Genomic DNA, 24675 nt, shown 5'->3' with positions numbered 1-24675 from the left:
GCTGGTCCATGCTGGTTTGATGCTGTTTTTTTCAGCAGGGGTTAAGTTAGTGTCTTGTGAGAATTGTGTGAACGTGAGCGTCTCGACGCATGTGCAGAAGGGACATATTTTGACAAGACGTATGATGCACATAGGTTCACATGACAAAACGAACACATATTTCGGAATGACAAGCAACACATGTAACACATTCTGAACACATATTTTGAATTTGCGCCCCTCGGAAGAGAAGCCACTGGTTTTTTGTCTTTGATGTTGTTAAACAAGGCAGGGCTCAACATAAAGGACTGCCCGGTGGCCCGGGGCAAGCATGAGAGGCGTTCGGGACAGTAAAAAGTATTGTCACTTGCCCGATCGAACCAGTACTTCACCCTCAGTCACTAAAATATATTTTCATCAATGTATATTATTTAACATCTTTGAAGCAGACATCTACTTGGGTAAAACCCGACAAAAGAAACAATGCAATATTTTGCACAATTTGCTGTCAGTTTACAGGTAAAGCAGAAAAGTTGGGAGCCTTTTTTTCGTTGGAACGTGTCTGTTGTATATGTATACAATTAATTATTTTTGAATTATTCTTTTGAAATATGTGACACAGATTTTTTTATTGGGGCCAGTAAGAATTTTGGCAGGGCAAGATAAAATCTGAACCACTGGCCCGACTGGGTGTCACATAAATAAGAATATGCAAGGAAACCCTGCTGAAAAATCCACGATCAAACCAGCATGGACCAGCATGGGAATTAGTACCAAAACACAACATATGCTGTGTCTTGCTGGTATGACCAGCATGGAATGCTGATGCTAATGCTGGTTTGGTGCTGATTTAGCTGGTGCTAATGCTGGTAACGTTCTTAGCTGCTTAAAGATAGTTCAGCCAAAAATGAAAATTCTGTCATCATTTAATCACTCTCATGTTGTTATAAACCTGTATAAATGTGTTTGTTCTCATGAACACAAAGGAAGATATTATGAGGAATGTTTGTAATCAAACTGTTTGTGAGTCCAATCATTTCCATAGTATTATTTGTCCTACTATAGAAATGAACGAGGCTCACAAACAGTTTGATTACAAACATTCCTCATAAAATCTTCCTTTGTGTTCATGAGAACAAACACATTTATACAGGTTTATAACAACATGAGAGTGAGTAAATGATGACAGAATTTTCATTTTTGGCTGAACTATCCCTTTAAGTAATAATTTTCTGTATGACTGTATCAGTCTCTCACATTGTTTGGAGGTTTTGGTTCTTCTTTACAACATTGCAATGTCCAGTTCATTGAGGTTGGTGGAGCTTTTGTTTATGCACATGATTTCAGTCAGGATGAGGTCTGGACAATGACTGGACTGTTGCAACCACTTTATTATTTTCTTTTCCGACATTTTGTTGTAGATATGATTCTGTGCTTGTATCATTATCCTGTTGCATGACCCAGTTGTGGCTAAGCTTTAGCTGTCAAATGGATGTCCTCACATTGGACTCTAGGATGGTTTAATATAGACCATTTTCCAAGATGTAAACAACACTGGTCCAGAAACACTTCCTGTTTCAGTTTGTAACTGTTTTCTTTATTTCACATATAAAAAACATTTTAAAGATGATTTTTAACTTTTTTAATTCAGTTCTATATGTTCTGTTGGTTGTATTTTATCCCAACGTTTATGTAGTGTTAAAAAACTGAAACAGAAAGTGCTTCTGACCCCGTGTTGTTTACATCTTGCAAAATGGTCATACCAGTGGTTCTTAACGTTATTCCTGGAAGCCCACTGCTCTGCACATTTTTTATGTCTCCCTTATTAAACACACCTGATTCAAATCATCAGCTAATTAGAAGAGATCTCCATGAACTGAACTGTCTGTCAAATAAAAGAGATATACAAAATGTGCAGAGCACATGGTCGACTCAATCACTGTGAGGTGCCCAGGTCATGTGCCTATAGACCCTTTTACTGTTTGTACACAATGATGACGTGGCAACGTATGCGCGCACATTTTGGCAACGGAAGTATGGCAAGAATCAGCACTGAAGCAACACAGACAGAGAAAGTTATTTTAAAACATTGACTTATCAACTTTTTTAACACAGCTACCTGATCCGTATACTATAGTGGAGTGGATAGAAGATGTTAGCAGATGGCCAAATATAAAGTGGCCAGATACATATATACGTAGCCTATATTAGTTATTATATTAGTGCAACCAAACGCAACAACCAGACATTTTGATGCTGGGAAACCATTTTGATAAACTTTCTGAGTTGCTAACACGTTAGAACCAATGGGGAACAATACCACTTTCGTCGTCAAAATGCACGCGCAGGCTATTTGATCACGTGAGCTGGAAAAGGGTTTATTGCCCTGCTGACAAAAACAGCATACCAGCAAGACCAGCATATGTTGTGTTTTGGTGCTGGTTTGCTAGTGAACACCAGCTAAACCAGCATCCAACCAGCACCAGCATTAGCACCAGCTAAACCAGCATTAGCACCAGCTAAACCAGCATTAGCATACCAGCATATGTTGTGTTTTGGTGCTGGTATGCTGGTGACCACCAGCTAAACCAGCATAGACCAGCATAATTCCCATGCTGGTCCATGCTGGTTTGATTCTGTTTTTTTCAGCAGGGTGAACAAGCATGTGTTGCATTTGTTGTGAGGTGTTTGTTCACATGCAGCTTTGCAAACGTTAGCCATGCTGTCAAGTTTTTTTCCAGTAGAGGATTTCCCCTGGCAATCCTTAATCACAGGCATTTGATTAGCAGAGCCTGAATACTACTGTCAGACTCTTAATTCATCTTTTAACAGTGTCATAACTTGTCTCATGTCTTTTTTCCCTTGGTTTATTTTTGTTAAATAAATAATGACATGGTGTGATATGTCAAGTGTTGTTATCCATCTGGTTTTCATTCTAAAACGCTTTACATGGCTTAATGTAGGCTTAAATGCCTGCATAGGCATGTCTGTATAGTATGCTTTATTAACAAGGTGTAGGCTAGACTATACTGAATCTTTAAATGCCAGTCTTAATGCATTAAGGCACATTAAGTGTGTTAAGCACAATGCATCATATTAGGCCTGATCTGTTTGTCAATATAGAAGGCTGCTTTATTAATAATGTTACAGATTAGTCTTTCAATATCATGGTCTTGATGCATTAAGCATTTTCTTTATTTTAAGATTAGTTCACATTCAAATAGCCTGCAAAAATACATCATCCCTGCAGCACTCTATGCCCATTTCAGTTTTAAAATAAAGTATTATCATGGTTTGAGAGTAATGTGTGGGAGAAACAATTAGACAAAAGATAACTTTAAATTGACTTTTTTACATTAATCTGTTCATTTTTAATTTTGATTTATAAAGATGCAAAATGTAATTAAATCTAAAAAATAAGTCAATATTTCATTTTTTTTTTTCAAAACCTCTGATAATATCAGAAGGGCTTATAAGCCTAATGGAAATTTCCTGAACTGTGTGTTCACCTGACATATCAAGTCCCCATCACAACCACCCCACCCCCTGCGATAGCCAATAGGGGATGACAACAGCACCCCTCCCCCATTCACTCTCATGCAGTCACGCAGGTGCGACCTCCATTTTAGTTTAATTTTGATCAGAACTTGGAAAGACGAAACATCTCCCCGGAATATTTCTTTTTGATGGGAGCATCATGGACAAAAAAAGGTAAGAAATGTTATCGAAACCATGGTAAATTTTATAGTAGTAATATGATGAGGTAGATCAATTAAACAGATTAAATTAAAGCTTTAGGTAATTAGCAATTAGCAAGCGTGTTGGCAAGCGTGCTCATGATAGATAGAATGATAGTTTAACGAATGTAAATCGTCTTCACATAAATATGAAATTGATTTATGTTAACTCTTAATAATATGCTTGTTTTAAATCAATAACCGAACGTCACGTGTGTTCTGATTGTCAACATTAGGCTTGTTCGACTTCATGCGGCGCTGCAAGAACCGACAGCCGGATGACGTCAAAGTACCGCGAGAACGATTTGAGAAATCATACGAAGTGTAATTTCGTCTCGCTCTCGTGGCACTTTAAGGTCATCCGCCTGTCAGTTCTAGCGGCACCGTAGGAAGTCGAACAAGCCTATTATGTCATAGCGCATGGAAAATAATCATAAATATTTCAAGTGTTGTGTGAGTCTATTGTTCATAATTGAAAACTTTAAACTAGAGATGGTTATTTTAGTTAAAAACTTCTTGATGTGGACTAATGTTAATTCGTCTGCGTCACCGTTTTTACACTGTTTACCATATAGACTACGTTACAAACGTTTATAATATTAGCAAAAATACATTGTTTAAAATGTCCAAGTGTTTCGCTTCAGTAAATGGTCTCTGTTGAGATATTCAGATGTTATAGGATCATAAATACAGTATTTTGAGACAGAATTGCGGATAACAACATGCTAAATAACAGGACTTCTCACCTTTGTTTTGATATCCCTGCTGAAAATAATAGCCAGCAGTTATGTGCCAAAGTAGAAAATAATAATAATAACATTGTGATGCATGCAGTGCAGTTTAGTGGCAAAAATGTTATGTTTATGGTTGGTCACGGTTGGTCTGTGCATACATGTAAACAAGAGTTTTGTAGATGTAACTGTATTGTACATAACTGTACATGTGTAAAGATGTTGATTTTATTTTAAACAGCCCAAATAAAGTCAACAAAAGGATCAGCAGGTTTGAACGTCGCATCACAAGACTGAGAAAGCATCATGGTGAATGTGCCAGGAGACAATCAGCTAGAGAAAAGGTGATTTTTTTTTCATGCATGCAAATTGAAGTAGCCTTAATCGTTGCATGTTTTGTTTATGTAAAACATTTAGTTTTTATGATTATGTGAACATATGTACAAAACCTACATATTTGCCAAGACAGAAAATTAAAGTGCCCATATTATGACTGCTTTTCCACAAGTTATATAGGTGTATGAGTTCCATAAAGCATGTTTCAAAAGTTGTTTGCTTGTAATAGCTTGTAGGAAAAGATTGTTACCCATCTCTAGTAGCCTCTGTTTCAGGGCAGTTCAGATTGTGCCGTTTTGAGGTGGTCATTACATATTTATGAGCTGCTGCTCCTTTGATCACACCCCACTACTAAGGTCATGTGTGCGTGCTCAGTGATATTGTGAGCAGTACAATACTGTGTTATTATTTTTATATATTAATATTAACGGTTTATGTTGCCAACAGACAAATCAAGCAAAAAAGTATCACTAAAAAGTACATTACAGGAGAAGAAACTCATGACACATAATGATTCCAGAGTAAATTATGATGTATCAGTCTCAACAATACACTCGTTTTCCCTGGACAATGCTAACATATTCCCATTATAAAACATTTTCAAACGCATTATTTTTGCAAATGACAGAAATTTAGACCCGGCGGGGGATATATACTGCTTGAGGACCGCGTGCTAATTGCTAGAAGCTAGCGGGAGGTCCGGACCGTAAAGAAGAGACTTGGGGGTACGTTAGCCCTGTCAGAAAAGCCAGGTCAGTAAGGCCCAGTCACGCTTAGTTTGGCAAAACACTTTTAGTTTGGCAAAGCACTATTAGTAAACGGAATTTGACGAAACGGCTAGTTACGTCACTTCGGAGCTGAGTTTGAACTTGTGCAATCTGAGACTCAAGGCAGAGGACATTCAGAAACCTGTATCTCACTCAAAACAGCATGGATGGATTTTTTTCCAAGTTTGTATGTGTGTGGAAGCACCAGAGACACAAAATAACACCCCAAAACCCAGAAAAAGTGAGTTTTTCATAATATGGGCACTTTTAATATTCATATAAAATCACATATTGCATGCCCTATTCACTTTTTAAAGCAAGTGAGGCTGCAAAGTAAAGTGAAAGAAAAAAATTTTTTTGACTGCAGTTATAAATTAAATGAACTTATTTCAGGCAATGGAAACATCAAGTGTTGGCACCATCATGCCTCACCAGGACCCAGATGACCAGGTCCCATCTCCCCTCCAGCAGGACATACTTGACTTAAAATTGATGTGTAGAAAACGATCCTTGGTAAATTTGTGTGTTTTAAAAATACAAAGGTAATAGGTGTGTTTAAAAAGGCAATAATTTATGACACTTTCTGTCAATCTGATCAGCTGGATTCAAAGGGAAATATGGACAGTTCAATACCTTCAGATGTTACCAAGCCGTTTGGCAAAAAGTCACTGTCTACAAAGAAATCTGCGGTGAGTATTTGTCATAATGTCGCCAGAGACAACATAGCCGACATGTACCATAAAACACACATCAATTTGGTTTGGCTTTATGAGGATATTAACATCTGGTCAATTCATGCGTTTTCTCTGGTTGGATAGCTATCCAATCATAAAAAGACTGGGAGCCCGTTTCAGAAAGGTGGTGAAAACTAAGTATGTTAACCCTGAAATGAGGGAAACTCTTTGAGTTTTCCGTTTCAAAACGGGAGGTTTGTTAAACCAGAGACAGCGGGGTAAGCCTGTTTCAGAAGAAGTAACTTGTACTCAAGAGTTTCTTGTGGTCTCCTTCCCCAATTTAGCAGTAGGGGAGTTTGTATATCTTGTTAGTTTACTCAGTGTACATAAAACTGTGCCCAATTAATGTACTGTTAATTTTTTGTTGTTTTTAATTTACAATGAAATTGCCAGTGCAAGTCATTTTAATATATTTTATATATTTAGTACAAAAAAGTCAACCTCAAAATTAAAACATTAAATAGCAATGACTTGTATAGCCAATTTCATGTACTTCGGTGCAAAGACTGTGTATGTCTAAAGGCCAATTTATACTTTTGCGTTAGGTGCGCGTTATAGGTACGCCGTAACATACGCATAGACGCGAACCCTGTCGCCGTAGTTTTCGCAGAACCTGACGTGCACCTCCTCAAAAATGTAACTACACGTCGAAACGACGCGGACCGCAAGATCTGTGATTGGTCGGCGTGAATGCATTGTGTTTCCTCCTACGCATTTCGGCGGTGTAACTGCAGAGCAACACAAACGCAGAAGTATAAATGCTCATGACGGCGTTGCTTACGTGCCTAGCGTCTGGCGTACCCTACGGCGTAACCCCGACGCAAAAGTATAAATTGGCTTTAAGATGTCATGTCCTTGAGGATCATGTAGATGATAATGTTGCATTCATTTGTAGGAGATACATTTGGGAGAGGATTTTGAGGCCCGAGTGGATTTTGTCTCATCCACGTGTATTTATTTGTGCAGGATTTTATTTTTCTTTGTAGTCATTTTACATATACTGTATAAATATTCTTACGTGACTAATATCAGCTTTTGTGGCTCTTACATCTGAACAGTTGCCTTTAGGTTTCTACATTTTAAACAAACTCGATATTAAACCAAGAATTAAAACTTTTGCTGCTCTGTAAAGCGCAATCTATTTATTAGGAGTAATAAATAGTGTTTTTGCGTTTTTTAGTAGAAGATCAGCTTGTTATCCATTTTGCCAAGACACATTTATGAGGCCAAATGTAAATGGAAGAGTTTTAACAAATCAGATAGCTATCCGATCAGAGAAAACTAGGGATGCTCCGATCGATCGGCCGCCGATCGGTATCGGCCAATAATGGCATTAAATGACTCGATCGGTGCTCGCTAAATCTGCCGATCTCATAAACCGATCTTTCTGTTTACTTTTGTCATCAAAAGGATCCTGAATGCGGCTGCAATTAAAGACATTTTTTACGTAGCGCGAGCATTTTTACAACCCGTTGCTCATATTTTCAGTACTTTTAGGAGACAAAAATCCTGATCGGAGCATCCCTAGAGAAAACTCATGAAGTGACTAGGTGTGAAAAGTCCCTTTGACAGTAGCATGCGATTCAGTAAGCTCAATCACTTTAAGTTTAATATATATATATATATATATATATATATATATATATATATATATATATATATATATATATATATATATATATATATATATATAAAAACATTGCTTGATATGTGCTAAATTTTAAACATTAGCTTTGTTACGTTGGTGTTGTTAATTTCTACACTGCTCTTATCCAGGATTTGCTAGGTGAAAACTTAGTCAGAGATGGAACATTGCTGGATAAAAATACATTTGATTATATTTATCTCTTTGTTCAGGACACAGACAGTGATGCAGATACAGAAATCCTAGAGTTGCCCAGTTCTTCTGTATCACCAGGAGCCTGTGATGTCCCAGACCTAAAGAGGACTGACAGTGTATTCGTAAGTTTCCCACACTCGTGTGTGCTGATCATTTTATCTTAAGTCTACATTTAGTCTACAGTATCTGTTGTATTCAGAGCTGCAACTATTGATTAGTCAAAAAGTCTAATACATTTTTATATATAATTCCTCAACAAATAATAAATGTAACACATTTATTATGTAATGTGCAGTAGTATTGGTCAGTCAAGTAGAAGTCACCGGTATCACTGCACAGCACGCAACAACTTTGTTTTATCAAGATAGTTCGACAAAAGAAGTGTGTCTTTGGATGTAAGGAGAAGAAAACATTATTTAGTTTTCCCTTTGTTGAGACAACAGTGGATGCAAACACATCGAGATTTACGTTGCTTAAAATAGCGGATAAACAAACAACGATTAGATAGAGACGTCCTGCTGCCATTGTTGCTGCTGTTGATCAATTACTGAATCGGTATCCGATTCTGGATCAAATATGTAAGGCTGCATCTGACTGTAAGCCATGGTTATTTAAAAAATAGTTTTTAAGTTTGTTTCCATCGACGTCACAGTGTAAGATTAGTTTCCAAATGCTGCGCATACTCATAACTCTTTAGCTCCGCCCACCATACGCCTTCAAGTGTTCGTAAATGCTTTTCTAGTGAGTAAACTGATCTGCTTGTGCGCAATGTTAAAGAGGAACTCCTTCCCATTTTCCTTCCAGACGAGCCTCGTGTTTATAACTATAGGGCTCTATTTTAACTATCTAAACACATGGTCTAAAGGGCATGGCACAAGTGCACTTAAGGCGTGTCGGAATCCACTTTTGCTAGTTTAACAATGGGAAAAAATGGTTATACGCCTGGCACACAGTCTAAAAGGATTGTTCCTATTCCCTTAATGAGTAATGGGTGTGTTTTGGGCGTAATGTTCAATAAACCAATGAGAGTCTCATCTCCCATTCCCTTAACCTCTCGACGCGCACTAGCTCGGGGGCGGGATGATGTCAGTTTTTTTTAATGCTGCTAAAAATATCTATATAGCCTACTGTCTACAAACATTAATAATATTAACATTACTATACATCGTTTAAAAGGTCTACGGGTTTAGCATCAGTGTATGGTCTCTGTTTTGAGATACAGATGCTCTAGCATCATAAATGTAGTATTTTGTGTCAGAAGTCCAGATGACAACATGCACAATATAAACGGGACTTCTTACCTTTGTGTTGGTATAACGATCGCAAATTGAATCCAGTCTGTTTCAGATGTGTGAATAACTCTTTAAAACCATCTTATAGACTACATCCAATTACCATTTTTGTCCACAAATGCGTATAATTTGTGAAATATAGGTTTATTGTCTATTGTTTACATCAGATTTCGCATGAACGTCTTGTAATAGAATATAATATCCAATTTGAGGACTGTTTACATCGTAACACTGTATATAAGCTTACACTCGCGTTTAAACCTGCGTTCAAACTTTGTTTTACAAAGTAGGTGGGAGTATAATACATAATATCCAAACAGCGCTGTCAAATATTGTGATGTCATCTGACTTGCTTGTTCCTCCAATGACTTCATGGAAAATATTGATAGACAGAACCCATAGCCAATTAGATAACGAATCCAAAGATCTTTGTGTGACATTTTATTTCCTGGTGTGGAAACTGCATTTTATATGCTTACATAAGGATAAATAATAAGAACGAACGTGTATGCATGTAAACAAAAGACTTCTATGTTTGGGCTGACTGGCACTTAGAAAAGGCACTATTCTTCCGAAAACACTTGCAAGAATGACCTCAAACATGAAACATAACAACTTTAGACTTGTGGCTTTGGCATAATTGCATTTCTAGGTTTCACACACATATTTATCATTAAAGGGATACTCCATCTTTTTGTCATATTAAACTATGTTATTACCTTAACTAAGAAGAGTTGATACATCCCTCTATCATCTTAGTGCATGCACTTAATTGCTGTTGCGCGCGGTGACACTTTGATAGCATTTAGCTTAGCCCAGTTCATTCCATTCATTGGTACCAAACAGAGATGAAGTTAGAAATGACCAAACACATCAACGTTTTTCCTATTTAAGAAGTTTTGTTTAACAACAAAACCTTGTGCTTTTTTAAGCGGGTTAAAAAGGATAACTATAACGTATGGCGGAATAGCCTTTTTGGGAGTACATCGACTTGGCGCAGTAAAAAGTCACGCCTGAAAAATTTGCTCCTCTTCTCCCTTTCATAAGGAGAGGGAGAGTTTTACTGCGCCAAGTCGAAGCACTCGAAGGTTGTATAACTACTCGTTTTAAATAGGGAAAACGTTGATGTGTTTGGTCATTTCTTACTTCATCTCTGTTTGGTACCATTGAATGAACTGAGCTAAGCTAAGTGTTACCAAAGTGCCGCCGTGCGACACAGGAAAAGAAAATCCGCGTTTTCGTCTCGTTTATGAATATTACTAACCCACTCCTTAAATAACAAAGTCAATATTGAGCCATTGACTTTAGACCAGGTTTTAGTTGGTCAATGGTGTAGCCTATTTTAGTTTTATCAAAATAACAATGCACCAACAATGTGCCTGAACACACCTCGTTTTCAGACCAGCACAACCATGAGCGCAAGAGATTTCTATTGTTCTATTTAAACACTGTGGCGCTGGACGTGAAAATGATAACTTTGTCTGAAACCAGCAAAAAACACTAGCACTGCATTGTATGGGGCCCTAGGTTTGTAAAAAAAATGAAGGTACAAACTGTTTTATTGTAAATTTTATAGTCTGCTTTTATTTGAATTATATAAATAAACTCTGAACTCACAATGGACTCTACATACAGAGATCCAGTTTAATTATTTTAAACTTAAACTATGTTATTTATTTACAGCTTACCAAGAAATCATTAGGGATCAGTTCCACTTCAGATGACTCAATTAGCAGCATTGACAACAGTGAAGACGAGTATGTGCCTGAATCGGAGAGCAGTTCTGAAGAATCTGAAGACAGCATTCCACAGCCTTTGTCCAGTCCCTCATCTACCAATGTGTCATTAGGTGACAATGTTGATTCTTCCTCATCTTCCATGAATGCAGACAAGGAATGTTCCCCACTTGAAGTTAAGGAGACAATGACTCATTCAGATAATGACTGCAGTAGTGAGGTTTCTGTAATGAAACTGAAAAAGACTGCATATGGCCAAAGAATGTACAACAAAAAGCATTATTGCTTTTATTGTTACAAACCATTCTGCAAAATGGCAAGACACTTGGCCCAAGTTCATAAAAATGAGGTCGATGTAGCAAAAGCTCTTTCTTATCCAAAGGGGTCTAAAGAAAGGAAGATTAATTTGGATCTTTTGAGGAATAAAGGGAACCGTGTACACAACACAAATGTTCTAAAAGCTGGCAAAGGAGTGTTGGTGCCACGTCAACAATCCACTGCTAAAAACGTGAATTTTAAGGACTACTTGCACTGTTTGAACTGCCAAGGGCTGTTCAGGCGAAAAGCACTTTGGAGGCATATGTCAAGGTGTAACCTGGCCAAGAAGTGCCAGGTCACAAAACCAGGTAGATCCAGAGTTCAAGCACTCTGTGCTTATGCAGAGCCTGTTCCTGAAGGAGTAACAAAAAAATTATGGAAACTGATCAGTGACATGAAGCAAGATGAAGTAACGCACGTGGTTAAAAGTGATGCATGCATCATCAAGTTTGGAGAACACTTGTGCAACAAAATGGGGAACGACAAAACCAAGCATGAATACATCAGAACTAAAATGCGTGAGGCTGGAAGGCTGTTGGTATCTGCTAGAAAAGTTGGAAAACTGCAGAGTATTAAAGACTTTTTCATACCCCAAAACTTCTATGATGTTATTAAGGCCGTTAAAGATACAGCGGGATACCGAGAAGAAGATGAGGTCTTTGCAATTCCGTCTTTGGCGTTAAAACTGGGGCACAACCTAAAAAAAATGGCAGATATTGCAGAATGTGAAGCAATGATTGCAGGAGATGAAAACATTGTCCAAAAGGTAAAAATGTTTAAGAAAATGTATACCACAAAATGGAATGAATTGGTGTCAGCCTCAGCCTTGAAGACACTTAATGAAGCAAAATGGAACACTCCAGAGCTTCTTCCTTTTACTGAGGATGTTAAGAAAATGCACATCCATCTCAGCAAGCAAACTAAACTGTACCAAGAAAAGCTAAAACTTGAGAAAAGTCAAAAGAACTGGTCAAATCTTGCTCAAGTGACTCTGTGTGATGTAATGGTGTTTAATCGCAGGAGAGCAGGAGAAGTTTCGAAAATGAAGTTGAATTCATATCTTCTCCGAAACACATCTGTTTTGCATTCTGATGTCGCGGTTGCTTTATCTAAAGTTGAGCAGAAGCTCTGTCAGCATTTCCAACGTGTTGAAATTAGAGGCAAGCGAGACAGAAAGGTGCCAATACTCCTGACCCCAAGTATGCTGGACTCCATGGAGCTACTTGTAAAGAATCGTCAAGCATGTGGTGTACATGATGAAAATCTTTTTTTTTTCGCAAAACCCATGACTGAGACATCATACTACAAAGGCACGGATTGCATCAGGAAGGTTGCCTACCAGTGTGGAGCTGAACGTCCAAAGACTCTAAAAACCACAAAGCTGCGGAAACACATTGCAACACTTTCTACAGTGCTTAATCTGAGAGATACTGATATGGACCAATTGGCAGATTTTATGGGACATGATATAAGAGTTCATAGAAACTTTTACCGACTGCCTGAAGGGACGTTACAACTAGCAAAGATCAGCAAGGTGCTGATGGCCCTTGAACAGGGAAGGGTATCAGAATTCAAGGGGAAAAACCTTGATGAAATTAACCTTGATCCTAATGGTAATAACACATATGTACAAGAGCAAAATTTCTGTATTGTTCAGTAACATCTCTTTTGTGCAACTTTATACGGTGCATTAAAACAAATGTTTTTGTATAATTTTTTGCAGAGAAAGTGAATGTAGAGACTGATGTTTCTGAAACTGATGTTTCTGAAACTGAGGATGAAGAAAGTGAGGGTGAGATGCCACAGCCAAAAAAACGACGTCGGTCCTCTTCAACATCTATAGGTATGGTCCTCTGTGATTTTATGTAAATTCCTGCATTAACAAGTAACCTATTATGTGTTTGCTTTGGTTGGGTTTAAGAATAAAGATTTAGATTTTGCTCTTGTATTATAAAAATCTCTGTGGCTGTCCCTGATATGCTCATTTGACCTAAAACAGGTTTGCAGCCGTTACAAAGCAGGTAAGGAACTTGATCTCATTCTCACTCAAGCTGTGCCCCTAGAATGCCTAATGGTCACTGATGGTTACGCCTCTGAACATGGTTTCATTCAGTTCATTGTGTGCCTCCTGGAACAGTCCTCTGTTCCTTCACTACTGGTTTTTCTACTGCAACCTGCCTTCCACCCACTTTTCACTGGTCACCTCCACTCTACCTATTGAACATTTTCCTCACTAAAGGTTAATGATGCCACACAATCTCTCTGCCCTACACTAAGCTTATGTCTGGACAGGCTGTGTCCTCTCTCCACCAAACCTGCTCCCTCAAACCAACCTCACCCATGAATGAATAATATAATCTTAAAGTTGCATACTGATCTTGGAGCTGCAGAGAGAACATGTCAGAAAACTTAAACCCTTCACTCCTACCTTGCTTCTCATCCAGCATTAGTGCTGAAAAAATGGCTTTCTACAATGATGTACCAAAACCACTGACCTCTCAGTTGATCTGTTTGCTTCTTTCTTGACTGAAAAAAGTGGCACCCATTAGTAAGCAGTTCTTAAAGCTACTCTGGGACAACTTTTCTTCCCCATCAACTGTGTATCACTTTGATCATTCGCTCATTGACTTGGCCATACTACTGCTTGTCTGCTGGACCCCATTCTTACTACCCATCACCTAAGCCATAACATTTATCATTGTATCAGCAATCACACTTCTATATTTCAATAGCTTTTGGAACATTTCCTACCGTGTTCAAACTGGCTTTGGTAACTCCCCTGCTCGGAAAAAACCCAGTCCCTTTCCCTTAGTCCTGCTGAAGTTGAGAAATATCATCTAGTTTCACTATTCCCATTTCCCATTATCTGAGGCTATCAAAAGATTGGTTTTCAAACAGGTCTATGAATTCCTCTCTCAGAATGGTGACCTGAATTCAAATCTGTTGCAAGAAACCTGGGTGTCATGACTGACTGACCAGTTGTCCTTCTCTGACCACGTCAATATACCAGCCAACTCAGGCCACAGCCATTGGAACTTCCCATGGTTATCTCTCTGCTTGACTACGACAGTGCCCTTGCTTTGGTCTTTCTTAGTAGGCCATTGTTAGATTTTACTTTAGGGATGTTCCGATACTATTTTTCTCTTCCAGATATGTGGGCTCAGGGCATCGACCGATACAGAGTACTGATCCGATACCTAGGTGTGCATATCAGTATAATATACAGCTATACGTACTACTAGCCCTGTATGAATTGATATAATTAATTTATGGTGTGCTTTAGACTTATTCCTGTATAAAACATGAACAAATACATACAGTGAACTTTTATTACAGTATTTTTATTATCTGAAAGACATTAATATTATTTATTTTTCCTGAGAGAAAACAAGCCACAAATCTAACACTGTAAACTGAAAGGTTATTTTAGTTTTAGAATATAACTGTATAAAACAGTGCAACAAATAAGCAATAAAAAAATTATATGAATAATATAACACAATAATCTTCAATAAATTCAATAAATAACCTTAACAACTAATACTTTGTTCTTTTCTCAAAATTCTTTTCAAATAAAAAATATTCCCCTTCAATAGAAAAATGTATCCCACCTTTACTATCTGAGCATATTTACAGTTCAAACCTTCTCAGTGAACTATGAGGCAAAATAATAGTTAATTAATCGTAATCTATGTCAATGTTAAATTAACCGAGGTTTTGATTTTAGGTCAAATTGTCCATCCCTAAATGGTCTTGGCTAGTACAACCTGTATTTAATTGTTTACTTTTTACAATAGTCAAAATCTTTTTTGTGTCCTTCAGCGGAATCTTCAGTTGGCACCAAGTCTTTGAGGGAAATGCCACAGCAAGAGAAGCAATGTCAGTCCCCTTCAACATCTACAGGTAAAGTCAAACCTGTGCTCTGGAAATGAACTTGCCTGAAATCATCATTATTGAAGCTTTTGGTTACAGTACGGCTTAATTTTAAAGTGTTTGTTTTCTCTTTCAGAAGAAAATTCATTTGCCCGCAAGTCGGCAAAGGAGAGAGCGACGACTTCAAACTCAGGTAAACAGTCAGGACTGCACTGCACTGCTAATTGCTGACTTGCCTAATTAAAGTTAATGCCCCTATTATTGTATTTGAAAGGCTCCTAATTTTGTTTTAGAGGTTTACATGCATCCAAAGTCAAAAAACACTTTTCTCATGCATTGTATATCACCACATTGTTCAATATTTTTCAAAGGACTCTGTAAATGAAGATGGCCCAGTCTGTTGTGATTGGTTATCCACACAAATGAGAACTAAAAATTTAATCTCATAGGCCTCAATAGCAGGGCTTTGAACCAGAATTTTTTCCCAATTGGTTAGTTCCGAACACAAACAGTATTTTAACGTTTCCGGTTTTCGGTTCAACCCTAAAGTTGGCGTTCCTGAACCGGTTAGAACAAAAAAATTAAGTTCCCGAACCGGTTAATAACGTTCCATGTCAGCTGTGGGACTAAATAAGTAGGCTGATCATTAAGGACATTTAATTTAAATTATTAGTCTACATAATTTTCCTTAAGTCTCTATCTTGTCATCAAACATTAAAAAAGGCTACATTATGTAAGCGGCATAACTGTAATTCTGACATGCCTACATTCGTTGAGTGCACTTAAACACGCACACACACATAGATGGAGGACGAATGCCAAATGTCGCTTTGGGAAGAAGATGGAGCATAAACAGTCGCTCCACATGAAGTGAAAATTAAGTTGTTTTTCAGTGCTATATTCGCCACTTATTTTAATGGACTACACGCAGTGGTTCCCAATCCTGGTCCTCGAGGCCCCCCTGCCAGAAAGTTTTAGATGTTTCCTTATTTAACATACCTGATTTAACTCATCAGCTCGTTAGGGAGACATGTTTACCATTTTTTAAGGAGGTTGATAAGTTGAATCAGGTGTTTTAAATAAGGAGACATCTAAAACTTTCTGTGCCTCGAGGACCAGGATTGGGAAACACTGGACTACAGTATGAGATACAGTAGAGCAACTCCCTCTCAAGTTTATACATCAAGAGATCTGATCTTTGAAGGGCATAGGCAAATCATCAACTTTCACCCTATTTAAATTTGTGTATTAATCCGCGAATCACATGCAAGCTGAACTGTGGGTCGTGATCTGTATGGAATGGATCCGTTACACCACTAATTAGTTTTAAAACAAACATCTTGAGAGACTTGGTAGCCTACAATATTTACCTCTTATGATTGAGCATTAGAGACTTGGGCTTGATTATGCTACTTTAGTGTTTCCCACAGGATTTTTAGAGACTGTGGTGGTGATGACGTCACACGCCGATTAGCATATATGTGGCGTCATTGCGTCGTGTTTTACCATGTGATCTGTCACATTATATTGCATTTAACACAACTGGATGCTATTTTTACAGATTATTTGTTCTGTTGTCTATGAAATAGTGACTTAACACAACCTAGTAACGTCCCACGACCCAGTAACTACTTGTTTAATCAAATCAGCTCTTTAACTGCTGCTAAAAACGCGCAAAATCATCATACATTTACATTGAGGCTGTACTGATGTTGCTCTTCTCATCGGTGTTGTTGCGTTTTGAGCGCTTTTTTATTTTAAATACGATTGGTAGTTTTATTGTATGCAAATACAGAAATATGAGAGAATACACGGTTGCTGTTACTACAGAACACGTGCATATGCATCATAGGTAGGAAGAGATCTTGGACACAGACTCACACCAGAATGGGTATGTGTGGTAATGCTAACCTTTTGTTAAGTCACTCATGATGAACTCGATCAGCCATCTTCTCTGTCAGTAATATCTGTGAACGTTGAAGTTTATGCAAAAAAGAAAGTACACGCGGGAGGAACGCGGAGTTAAAATACTTTTCACTGTTATGTGAGAGAGGCGGGCTGCATGCAACAGGGGAGGAGCGTGTGCTGCTGAGGCGCTGAACACAACGAGAGAGAAACACTGTACTTGCTGGTGGCAAGCTTCTCAATTCTCTGAGTCGGCAACGACCGGAAGTGAACTTCCACAAGTCATTACACAGAAATCTTGTCAAAGAACGGAAAAAATTACGTTATTAACCGGTTACCACTATTTTCAATAAACGTTTCTGTTCCGGAACATATATATTTTTAAAGTTTCTGGTTTCGTTTCTGTTCCTTGCAATACATTAAAAGTTTCTGGTTTTCGTTTTCGTTCTGTGAACCGGTTCAAAGCCTTGCTCAATAGTAACGTCTGGTACTCCCCTACTTGGTATTGACTGCCGATGTCCTAGTGTACATTACCCCTGTACTGTACTCTACATTCAGTTTTTTTAAAGTAAAGCAAAAGATTGTCTTTCTTATAAGTTGAGGTAAAATTATTATCTTTCTTGAAAGTTGATGTAAAATTATTTTTATTTTTAGGTTTGTCAAAATGCCCCAAAAGAAAGTGGACAGAAGAGGAGGTGAAGGCAGTTGAAAACAAACTTTTAGACTGCATCACATCTGGCAGGTTACCAGGGATAAGACAGTGTGAAGACTGCATCAGGTCAGCGCCGGAATTGCTTAAAAACAGAACCTGGAAATCAGTGAAGTTTTATGTCAAGAACCGAATAACAGCATTCAGGAGAGAGTGTGAGAAAAGAAAGAAAATGTAATGTCTCAGGTCAGATTATTCCTTTTTTTTTCAGGGAAATCAAGCACTTTTAAGTTCTAAGAAAAGTTTTTGTACTTGCATTCGTACAATTAGTTCTGTGTTTGCACTTATATTCGTGCGATGAGATCTGTGTTTGCACTTGCATTCGTACGATGAGATATCTGTGATTGCACTTTTATTCGTACGTTGAGTTTTCTAAGAGAAGTTTTTGTACTTGTATTCGTACGATGAGATTTCTAAATTTTTGCACTTTTATTTGTACGATGAGTTTTCTAAGAGAAGTTTTTGCACACTTATTCGTACGATGAGATATCTGTGTTTGCACTTTTATTCGTACGTTGAGTTTTCTAAGAAAAGTTTTTGTACTTGTATTCGTACGATGAGATTTCTAAGAGAAGTTTTTGCACACTTATTCGTATGATGAGATATCTGTGTTTGCACTTTTATTCGTACGTTGAGTTTTCTCAGAAAAGTTTTTGTACTTGTATTCGTATGATGAGATTTCTAAGAGAAGTTTTTGCACACTTATTCGTACGATGAGATATCTGTGTTTGGACTTATATTCATACGATGAGATCTATGTTTGCACTTGTATTCGTACGATGAGATTTCTAAGTTTTTGCAGTTTTCTAAGAGAAGTTTTTGTACTTCGAAATCTCATCGTACGAATACAAGTACAAGAACTTTTCTTAAAAAACTCAATGTATAAAGAAAAGTTTTTGTACTTGCATTCGTACAATTAGTTCTGTGTTTGCACTTATATTCGTGCGATGAGATCTGTGTTTGCACTTGCATTCGTACGATGAGATATCTGTGATTGCACTTTTATTCGTACGTTGAGTTTTCTAAGAGAAGTTTTTGTACTTGTATTCGTATGATGAGATTTCTACATTTTTGCACTTTTATTTGTACGATGAGTTTTCTAAGAAGTTTTTGCACACTTATTCGTACGATGAGATATCTGTGTTTGGACTTGTATTCGTACGATGAGATTTCTAAGAGAAGTTTTTGCACACTTATTTGTACGATGAGATATCTGTGTTTGCACTGTTATTCGTACGTTGAGTTTTCTAAGAGAAGTTTTTGTACTTGTATTCGTACGATGAGATTTCTAAGAGAAGATTTTGCACACTTATTCGTATGATGAGATATCTGTGTTTGGACTTATATTCATACGATGAGATCTATGTTTGCACTTGTATTCGTACGATGAGATTTCTAAGTTTTTGCAGTTTTCTAAGAGAAGTTTTTGTACTTCAAAATCTCATCGTACGAATACAAGTACAAGAACTTTTCTTAGAAAACTCATCGTACAAATAAAAGTCCAAAAATGTAGAAATCTCATTGTACGAATAATTTTTTTTTGCACTTTTATTTGTACAATGTGTTTTCTAAGAGAAGTTTTTGTACTTGTATAAGTACAATTAGTTCTGTGTTTGCACTTATATTTGTGCAATGAGATCTTTGTTTGCACTTGTATTCGTACGATGAGATATCTGTGTTTGCACTTGTATTCGTACAGTGAGACATCTGTGTTTGCACTTGTATTCGTACGATGAGATATCTAAGTGTGATAAATAAAAGAAGTACTTTTTTTCCAAATGACAATTTATTTGAATGCAATTTATTTTATTTGAAATTTAATCTATTTGCAATACATTTGTGATAAGTGGTAGCTAGGGTTTCCAACTTCACAAAGAAAAAATATGGGACAATTGTGTATAATATACTTAAATACTTGAAATGTAGATTTAACATGGACGGCTTTTGGTACTTGACACTTTGTTGTGTTTTCTTACATGGCTAGATGTTGGACTCATGAAAAAGAAGCACCTTATTTGTATCTGTAAAACAATTTTTTCAAAGATAAATAAACATTAACATCTTTACAGAATAAAACCACAAAATAACAGCATCATGCAAAGCATTCAAAGCACCAAAATCTAAAGAAATGTTTAATGTTAATTTATCTTTGAAAAAACTGTTGCCAGTAAATAACAATCTTTTAAATCTACAGCAAGTTACTGGCAAACAGCTGCATAACTCAGCAAATGTTACAGTGTTAGCAGGGAGCACCTGTTGACCTGTATCAGGATACTGATTTAAGAAGCTTGAGGTGAGGTCCCCATTGTTAACCTTTTTAACACACACAGTGACGTCATTCATTTGCATATCAAAACATTACATCATAGGTCCCCTGGAGGGAATTCTACCTGACTGGGTCCCCAGCAGTTTGTTAAATGTCAGGTCAGCCTTCTGGGGGTCAGGCTCAAATTTACAAGTGATGGCTGTTATAACGACTGTAAATGTAGTGTGGACCAGTTTCTACCTTGTCTGTAGACCCCTCAGAAAGGGTGGTTCCCACCAGGCAGCATTATGTCATGTGTCCCCACCCAGTAGTAAAAGCAAGTATGTGTGTGTGTGTGTGTGCGTGTGTGTGTGTGTGTGTGTGTGTGTGTGTGTGTGTGTGCGTACATTGAGAGGTGGTAGGTGGTATAATGTCACTCAACCTTATAACACGCACACACACACACACACACACACACACACACACACACAGACACATTTTATTTCCCTCAAAGCAAACCAACAACGTGGTCAATGCAGAATGATGAGATGCAACTTTATAGATACATTATTTGCAAATAATGCAGATTATCTTAGACTGCTTTAACTCTTTTCCCGCCATTGACGAGTTATCTCGTCAATCTGCAAAACCGCTATTATCCCCCAGGTGGCACCAGGAAGTATTGCCCTAGGGCAAACAGCTGTATGTCCGTGTATGTTTTAAAGATCGCTCTGCATCTGATCTCTATCAAAAGTCCTTCACAAAAATGGAATGATCTCAGCTTTTTGCTCAAAATTTGGTGTTTTTGATTAAACCTACACATATTTGAGAGGTGATAAAAACAGAACACATGAAGGTAGGATGAAACAGATTTTTTAGTTTGAAAGCAGAGGGTCTGTTCTTTTATTTCATATATTGTATGTTTATATATTTAAAAAGGAGCATTTTCTGGAAGGCATTCAACTTTTGTGAAAATCATGAAAAATGCTGGCGGCGAAAGAGTTAAATGTCCATCAAGCCGAAGGTATACTTGGGACGTCCGCATATGCGCGCCGTCCGCATATGCGCGCCGTCCGCATGATGTCATTTTCGTCATCAGGAGGGTCCACGGCCGTCTGCGTGCTGCCCAAAACTTGAGACCACGCAGACAGTCCGTGTACAACAGCGCATGCATTGAGACAGGACCCTACACTATAAACAATAACCCAAAGGCAATAGAAAGCATTTACAGAAAGCTTAGGAGCATTTTTGTCACCATAATGTTTAATTTCTGTTTTTTTTGTTTTCTTGTTGTTTGTTCTAAACTTTGTTTGCAGTGGTGGATCCGCTACTTTTCTTCATCTATAACATTTTTTTATGTACTGTAAATGTTGCAAATCAGTGCTGCCCTAATAGCCTTGTAGAGTAATAATTTGAATAAGAAATTATTTGTATTGCGTATACGTGTCCAACGCGGCGCCGAACGTGGAAAAAATATATACCCCGCCCTATACTTTTCTCCTTATCGTACAGGCCAAGGTTACATGCTACATTAAGGAATTGTTCAATCAAATTGGACCAAACACCATAGGTCAACTTATTTAAAATATCTACTTATTCTGCTGTCTAAAAGAAAATTATGATGAAAAAGAGAAAAAAATTGCCATTATATAGAGTGACTGAACACGAAAGATGAGAAAAGAAAGATACTACGTGATACTGCGTGGTCTGTTGTGTGAGTGCAGTTTGAGACTTGATTAGATACATATGTAAAAATCTCTGAACCAATGCAGTTGCATAAAACTACTATATAAAATGTTAGGGCTGATGGCATGCTTTCAACCAGAAAATAGTGTTTGTAAAGCGGTCAGCAAAAGGTGACAGACAAAGACCTGTTTGTACCTCTACTTCCACAAATGCCTGTTAATGCTCATCTATCACCCTGGATTTCAATCCCACTGATGCTTGTCTTAGTCTCCCAAAACTAATCTATTTTACACTTCTATGCTTCTGGCACAGTCTAACAAATGCACTTTAAAAGCTGGCATTGTCATTTGTCCTCACACCCATTCATTTCTGTTTGTCTTGGGAAAACAGCCAAGATCCTGAAATCACAGCATATTTTTTCTTCAATAACTTGAAATTTAGTTTTAGAGTCACTGCATACAGTGAGAAGAGAAAAAACGAATTAGTGACAAATTGTGGAGGAATATTTTTTGAAAATTAGCTGCTCCCTAATTCCCTCCCTCTTCTGGGTCTTTTTTTCTCTTTGTCCTCACCCTCTGCATCCCTTGGTCCTCTCAGGTTAGGTTACAACAGAAGGAATGAGGGAGTGCAAGTCGTAACACAAGGTACCATGGGGAGCAATGGTCCTCCTGTCAGTACTGTGCTGATAACAGGTTTGTATCCCCTTCCCCCTTACTTTTAAAATGCTCCAGCCCTCCTCAGCAACTTGCCAAAAGCTACAAAGACAAACACCTACTCACTCACTGCCTCAAACACACTTGAGCACTATCACATATAGTAAACCACACACACACACACACACACACACACACACACACACACACACACACACACACACACACACACACACACACACACACACACACACACACACACACACACACACACACACACACACACACACACACACACACACACACACACACACACACACACACACACACACTTTCAGAGTAGGAGAGCCGGAGAAGGCAGACCAGCATCTTCTGTTCAAATCTTTCTCCTCCCCTCTACATATGTCTTGTCGAATATTCTTCAGCTCTGTGTTGTCACAGGGTATGTGTTTTTCTTAAAAGTCACAGTTTAAAGAGAGTAACATCCCTCTCAGTGACTGCCACAATCTATTAGCCTCACCTACTACTTTTTGTTCAACTACCATTTGTTCAACCAAGTGTTTTATCTCTCTCTCTCCCATTTGAAGTGCACAGTCAAAGGCTTCCTCAGCCGCTCTCCTGAGACCCAGACAAGGACCTTTGACACTCTTGTGGCAATAAAACATTCATGTGACTTGGAATCTGAACACAATGCAATTTCCCTAGTTTAACCTGAAAGGAATGCACTAGTCACAACAGACTACATCATACTGCTATTAGGCTCTGCCAAGGAACCGCTTTTCTGGCTCTGCTTGGTTGCCTCTGACGGGAAAAGTGCAAGAAAAAAAGACGAAACAGAGAAAGAGACACACATAGCCCCATACATGCTGAGTTTGCACAGGGGCCATTTTTGACTTCCTCTGGTGACTGTCTCCACCTACTGTCACACATAAGGCACACCCACAACATTAATGCAGAGATGTTCATGTACACTCACGTACGCTGATTCAGAGATTGGGTAGTTAAAAAGACTGTTGGGCTGACCTCAACACCTCACAGCCGGTGATGCATGGATCATATCAGTGGTCACCACCTCATCTTTCTCACATATAAAAGTCTATGTCAATATTTATATATTAATTGCATTATTAATAATGCCATATTAATTTAAATTACTCATTTCAGAAACAGTTTACCAGAAGAAGTCTAGGATACGCTGAAATGCTCACTGCAAGTTTCACAATCAAGCAGAGGAAAAGCCCTTGCTGAATTAAGGCACATTTGGATTTATATTAATCTAGAAGAAAATGTGCTTATTTTGGGCATGCTAAGTATTATTTCTGGGTGTTTTTGTAGAGCAGTGTGTTTTCTGAATAGTGTTTCTCTATTGGGGCTTTCAGGCTTTTTATTAGTGCTTTACTGTATTTTATGGAAGCTGTGGCAGAGCAAGCAGGCATCAACCTTTCAACAGCTAATCACTTAACTCGCCAGGGAGATGCCGGATTGCTCTGAAAACAGAAAAAGAGCATAAAACAAAATGAATTAAAGTAATTTTTTAATAAAGTGTGTGTGTGTGTGCGCGCGTGCGTGCGTGCGTGCGTGTGTGTGTGGGGGGGGGCATATGTGGAGGTCAATGACACCTGCACCTCTTGGCAAAAGTTTGAAACAGAAATGCTGAAATATATGTTAGATGACAAGTTATCAGAGACAGCTGTTGTACTTTCATTTGTTACTTTCCCTCTGTCCCTCATGATAAATGGTAAAACTTTGAATATATATGTAACTGTACATGGCTATAGCCTACACAGTGCAAACTAATAATACTTGAATGCAGTTGTGAACTGGGCTGAACTGAACTCAAGGTAAATGTATTGCCACTGTGTGTGGCCTGACACAGTCGGGATATGACTCAGCCACTCTCCAAGGGAACCTTGGGAACTGCTTATGGAACACTTTGGCTACCTAATAAAAATGTGGACACTCAGAGCAGCCAAAAGCCTATTCTGACTGACTTCAGTTCACAGTCAATGTCAGAGACAGCTGGGAAACACAAGATTCCACTAGATCCTGGCAAAGCAGAAACTGTTAGGGGTTTCGCTGAGTTGGCTTTGATTATTCCCACAGTTGTACCCCCAATCCCATCACTGTGGGGGGT

The 24675-nt window shown here is 38.0% G+C and overlaps 2 protein-coding genes across 6 annotated transcripts in view; one reads left to right on the top strand and one right to left on the bottom strand.

Annotated features, from left to right (window-relative positions):
* bnc2 (basonuclin zinc finger protein 2) overlaps window positions 1-24675 on the bottom strand; it is a 437581-nt gene that overhangs the window by 167413 nt on the left and 245493 nt on the right. The window lies entirely within an intron of this gene.
* Window positions 1155-18771, top strand: LOC135736054 (uncharacterized). Of its 2 annotated transcripts, XM_065254839.1 has the most exons (10): window positions 1155-3690; window positions 4689-4791; window positions 5944-6063; window positions 6150-6239; window positions 8142-8246; window positions 11100-13083; window positions 13194-13313; window positions 15293-15373; window positions 15480-15536; window positions 17903-18771. In XM_065254839.1, the coding sequence occupies exons 1-10, from the start codon at window positions 3677-3679 to the stop codon at window positions 18133-18135; spliced, it is 2907 nt and encodes a 968-aa protein (XP_065110911.1). In that variant the 5' UTR covers window positions 1155-3676; the 3' UTR covers window positions 18136-18771. The 2 variants fall into 2 exon arrangements, with proteins under 2 accessions (XP_065110911.1, XP_073670521.1); XM_073814420.1 differs by lacking the exon at window positions 1155-3690 and having other exon boundaries at window positions 4140-4791.

This window comes from Paramisgurnus dabryanus, chromosome 4 (genome assembly GCF_030506205.2).
Source record: "Paramisgurnus dabryanus chromosome 4, PD_genome_1.1, whole genome shotgun sequence".
In the NCBI taxonomy this organism is placed as follows: domain Eukaryota; kingdom Metazoa; phylum Chordata; class Actinopteri; order Cypriniformes; family Cobitidae; genus Paramisgurnus; species Paramisgurnus dabryanus.
The sequence above is the reverse complement of the archived record's forward strand: the minus strand, read 5'-3'. Positions and strand labels throughout refer to the sequence as shown.

What these genes read in the sequence shown, in the direction of transcription:
- LOC135736054 (XM_073814420.1), top strand. Translation starts at nt 4,657, where the DNA reads ATGTGTAAAGATGTTGATTTTATTTTAAACAGCCCAAATAAAGTCAAC. An exon ending in TGTGTAGAAAACGATCCTTG is followed by an intron (nt 6,064 to 6,149) that starts GTAAATTTGTGT and finishes CAATCTGATCAG; the next exon opens with CTGGATTCAAAGGGAAATAT. An exon ending in AGCGACGACTTCAAACTCAG is followed by an intron (nt 15,537 to 17,902) that starts GTAAACAGTCAG and finishes TTTTATTTTTAG; the next exon opens with GTTTGTCAAAATGCCCCAAA.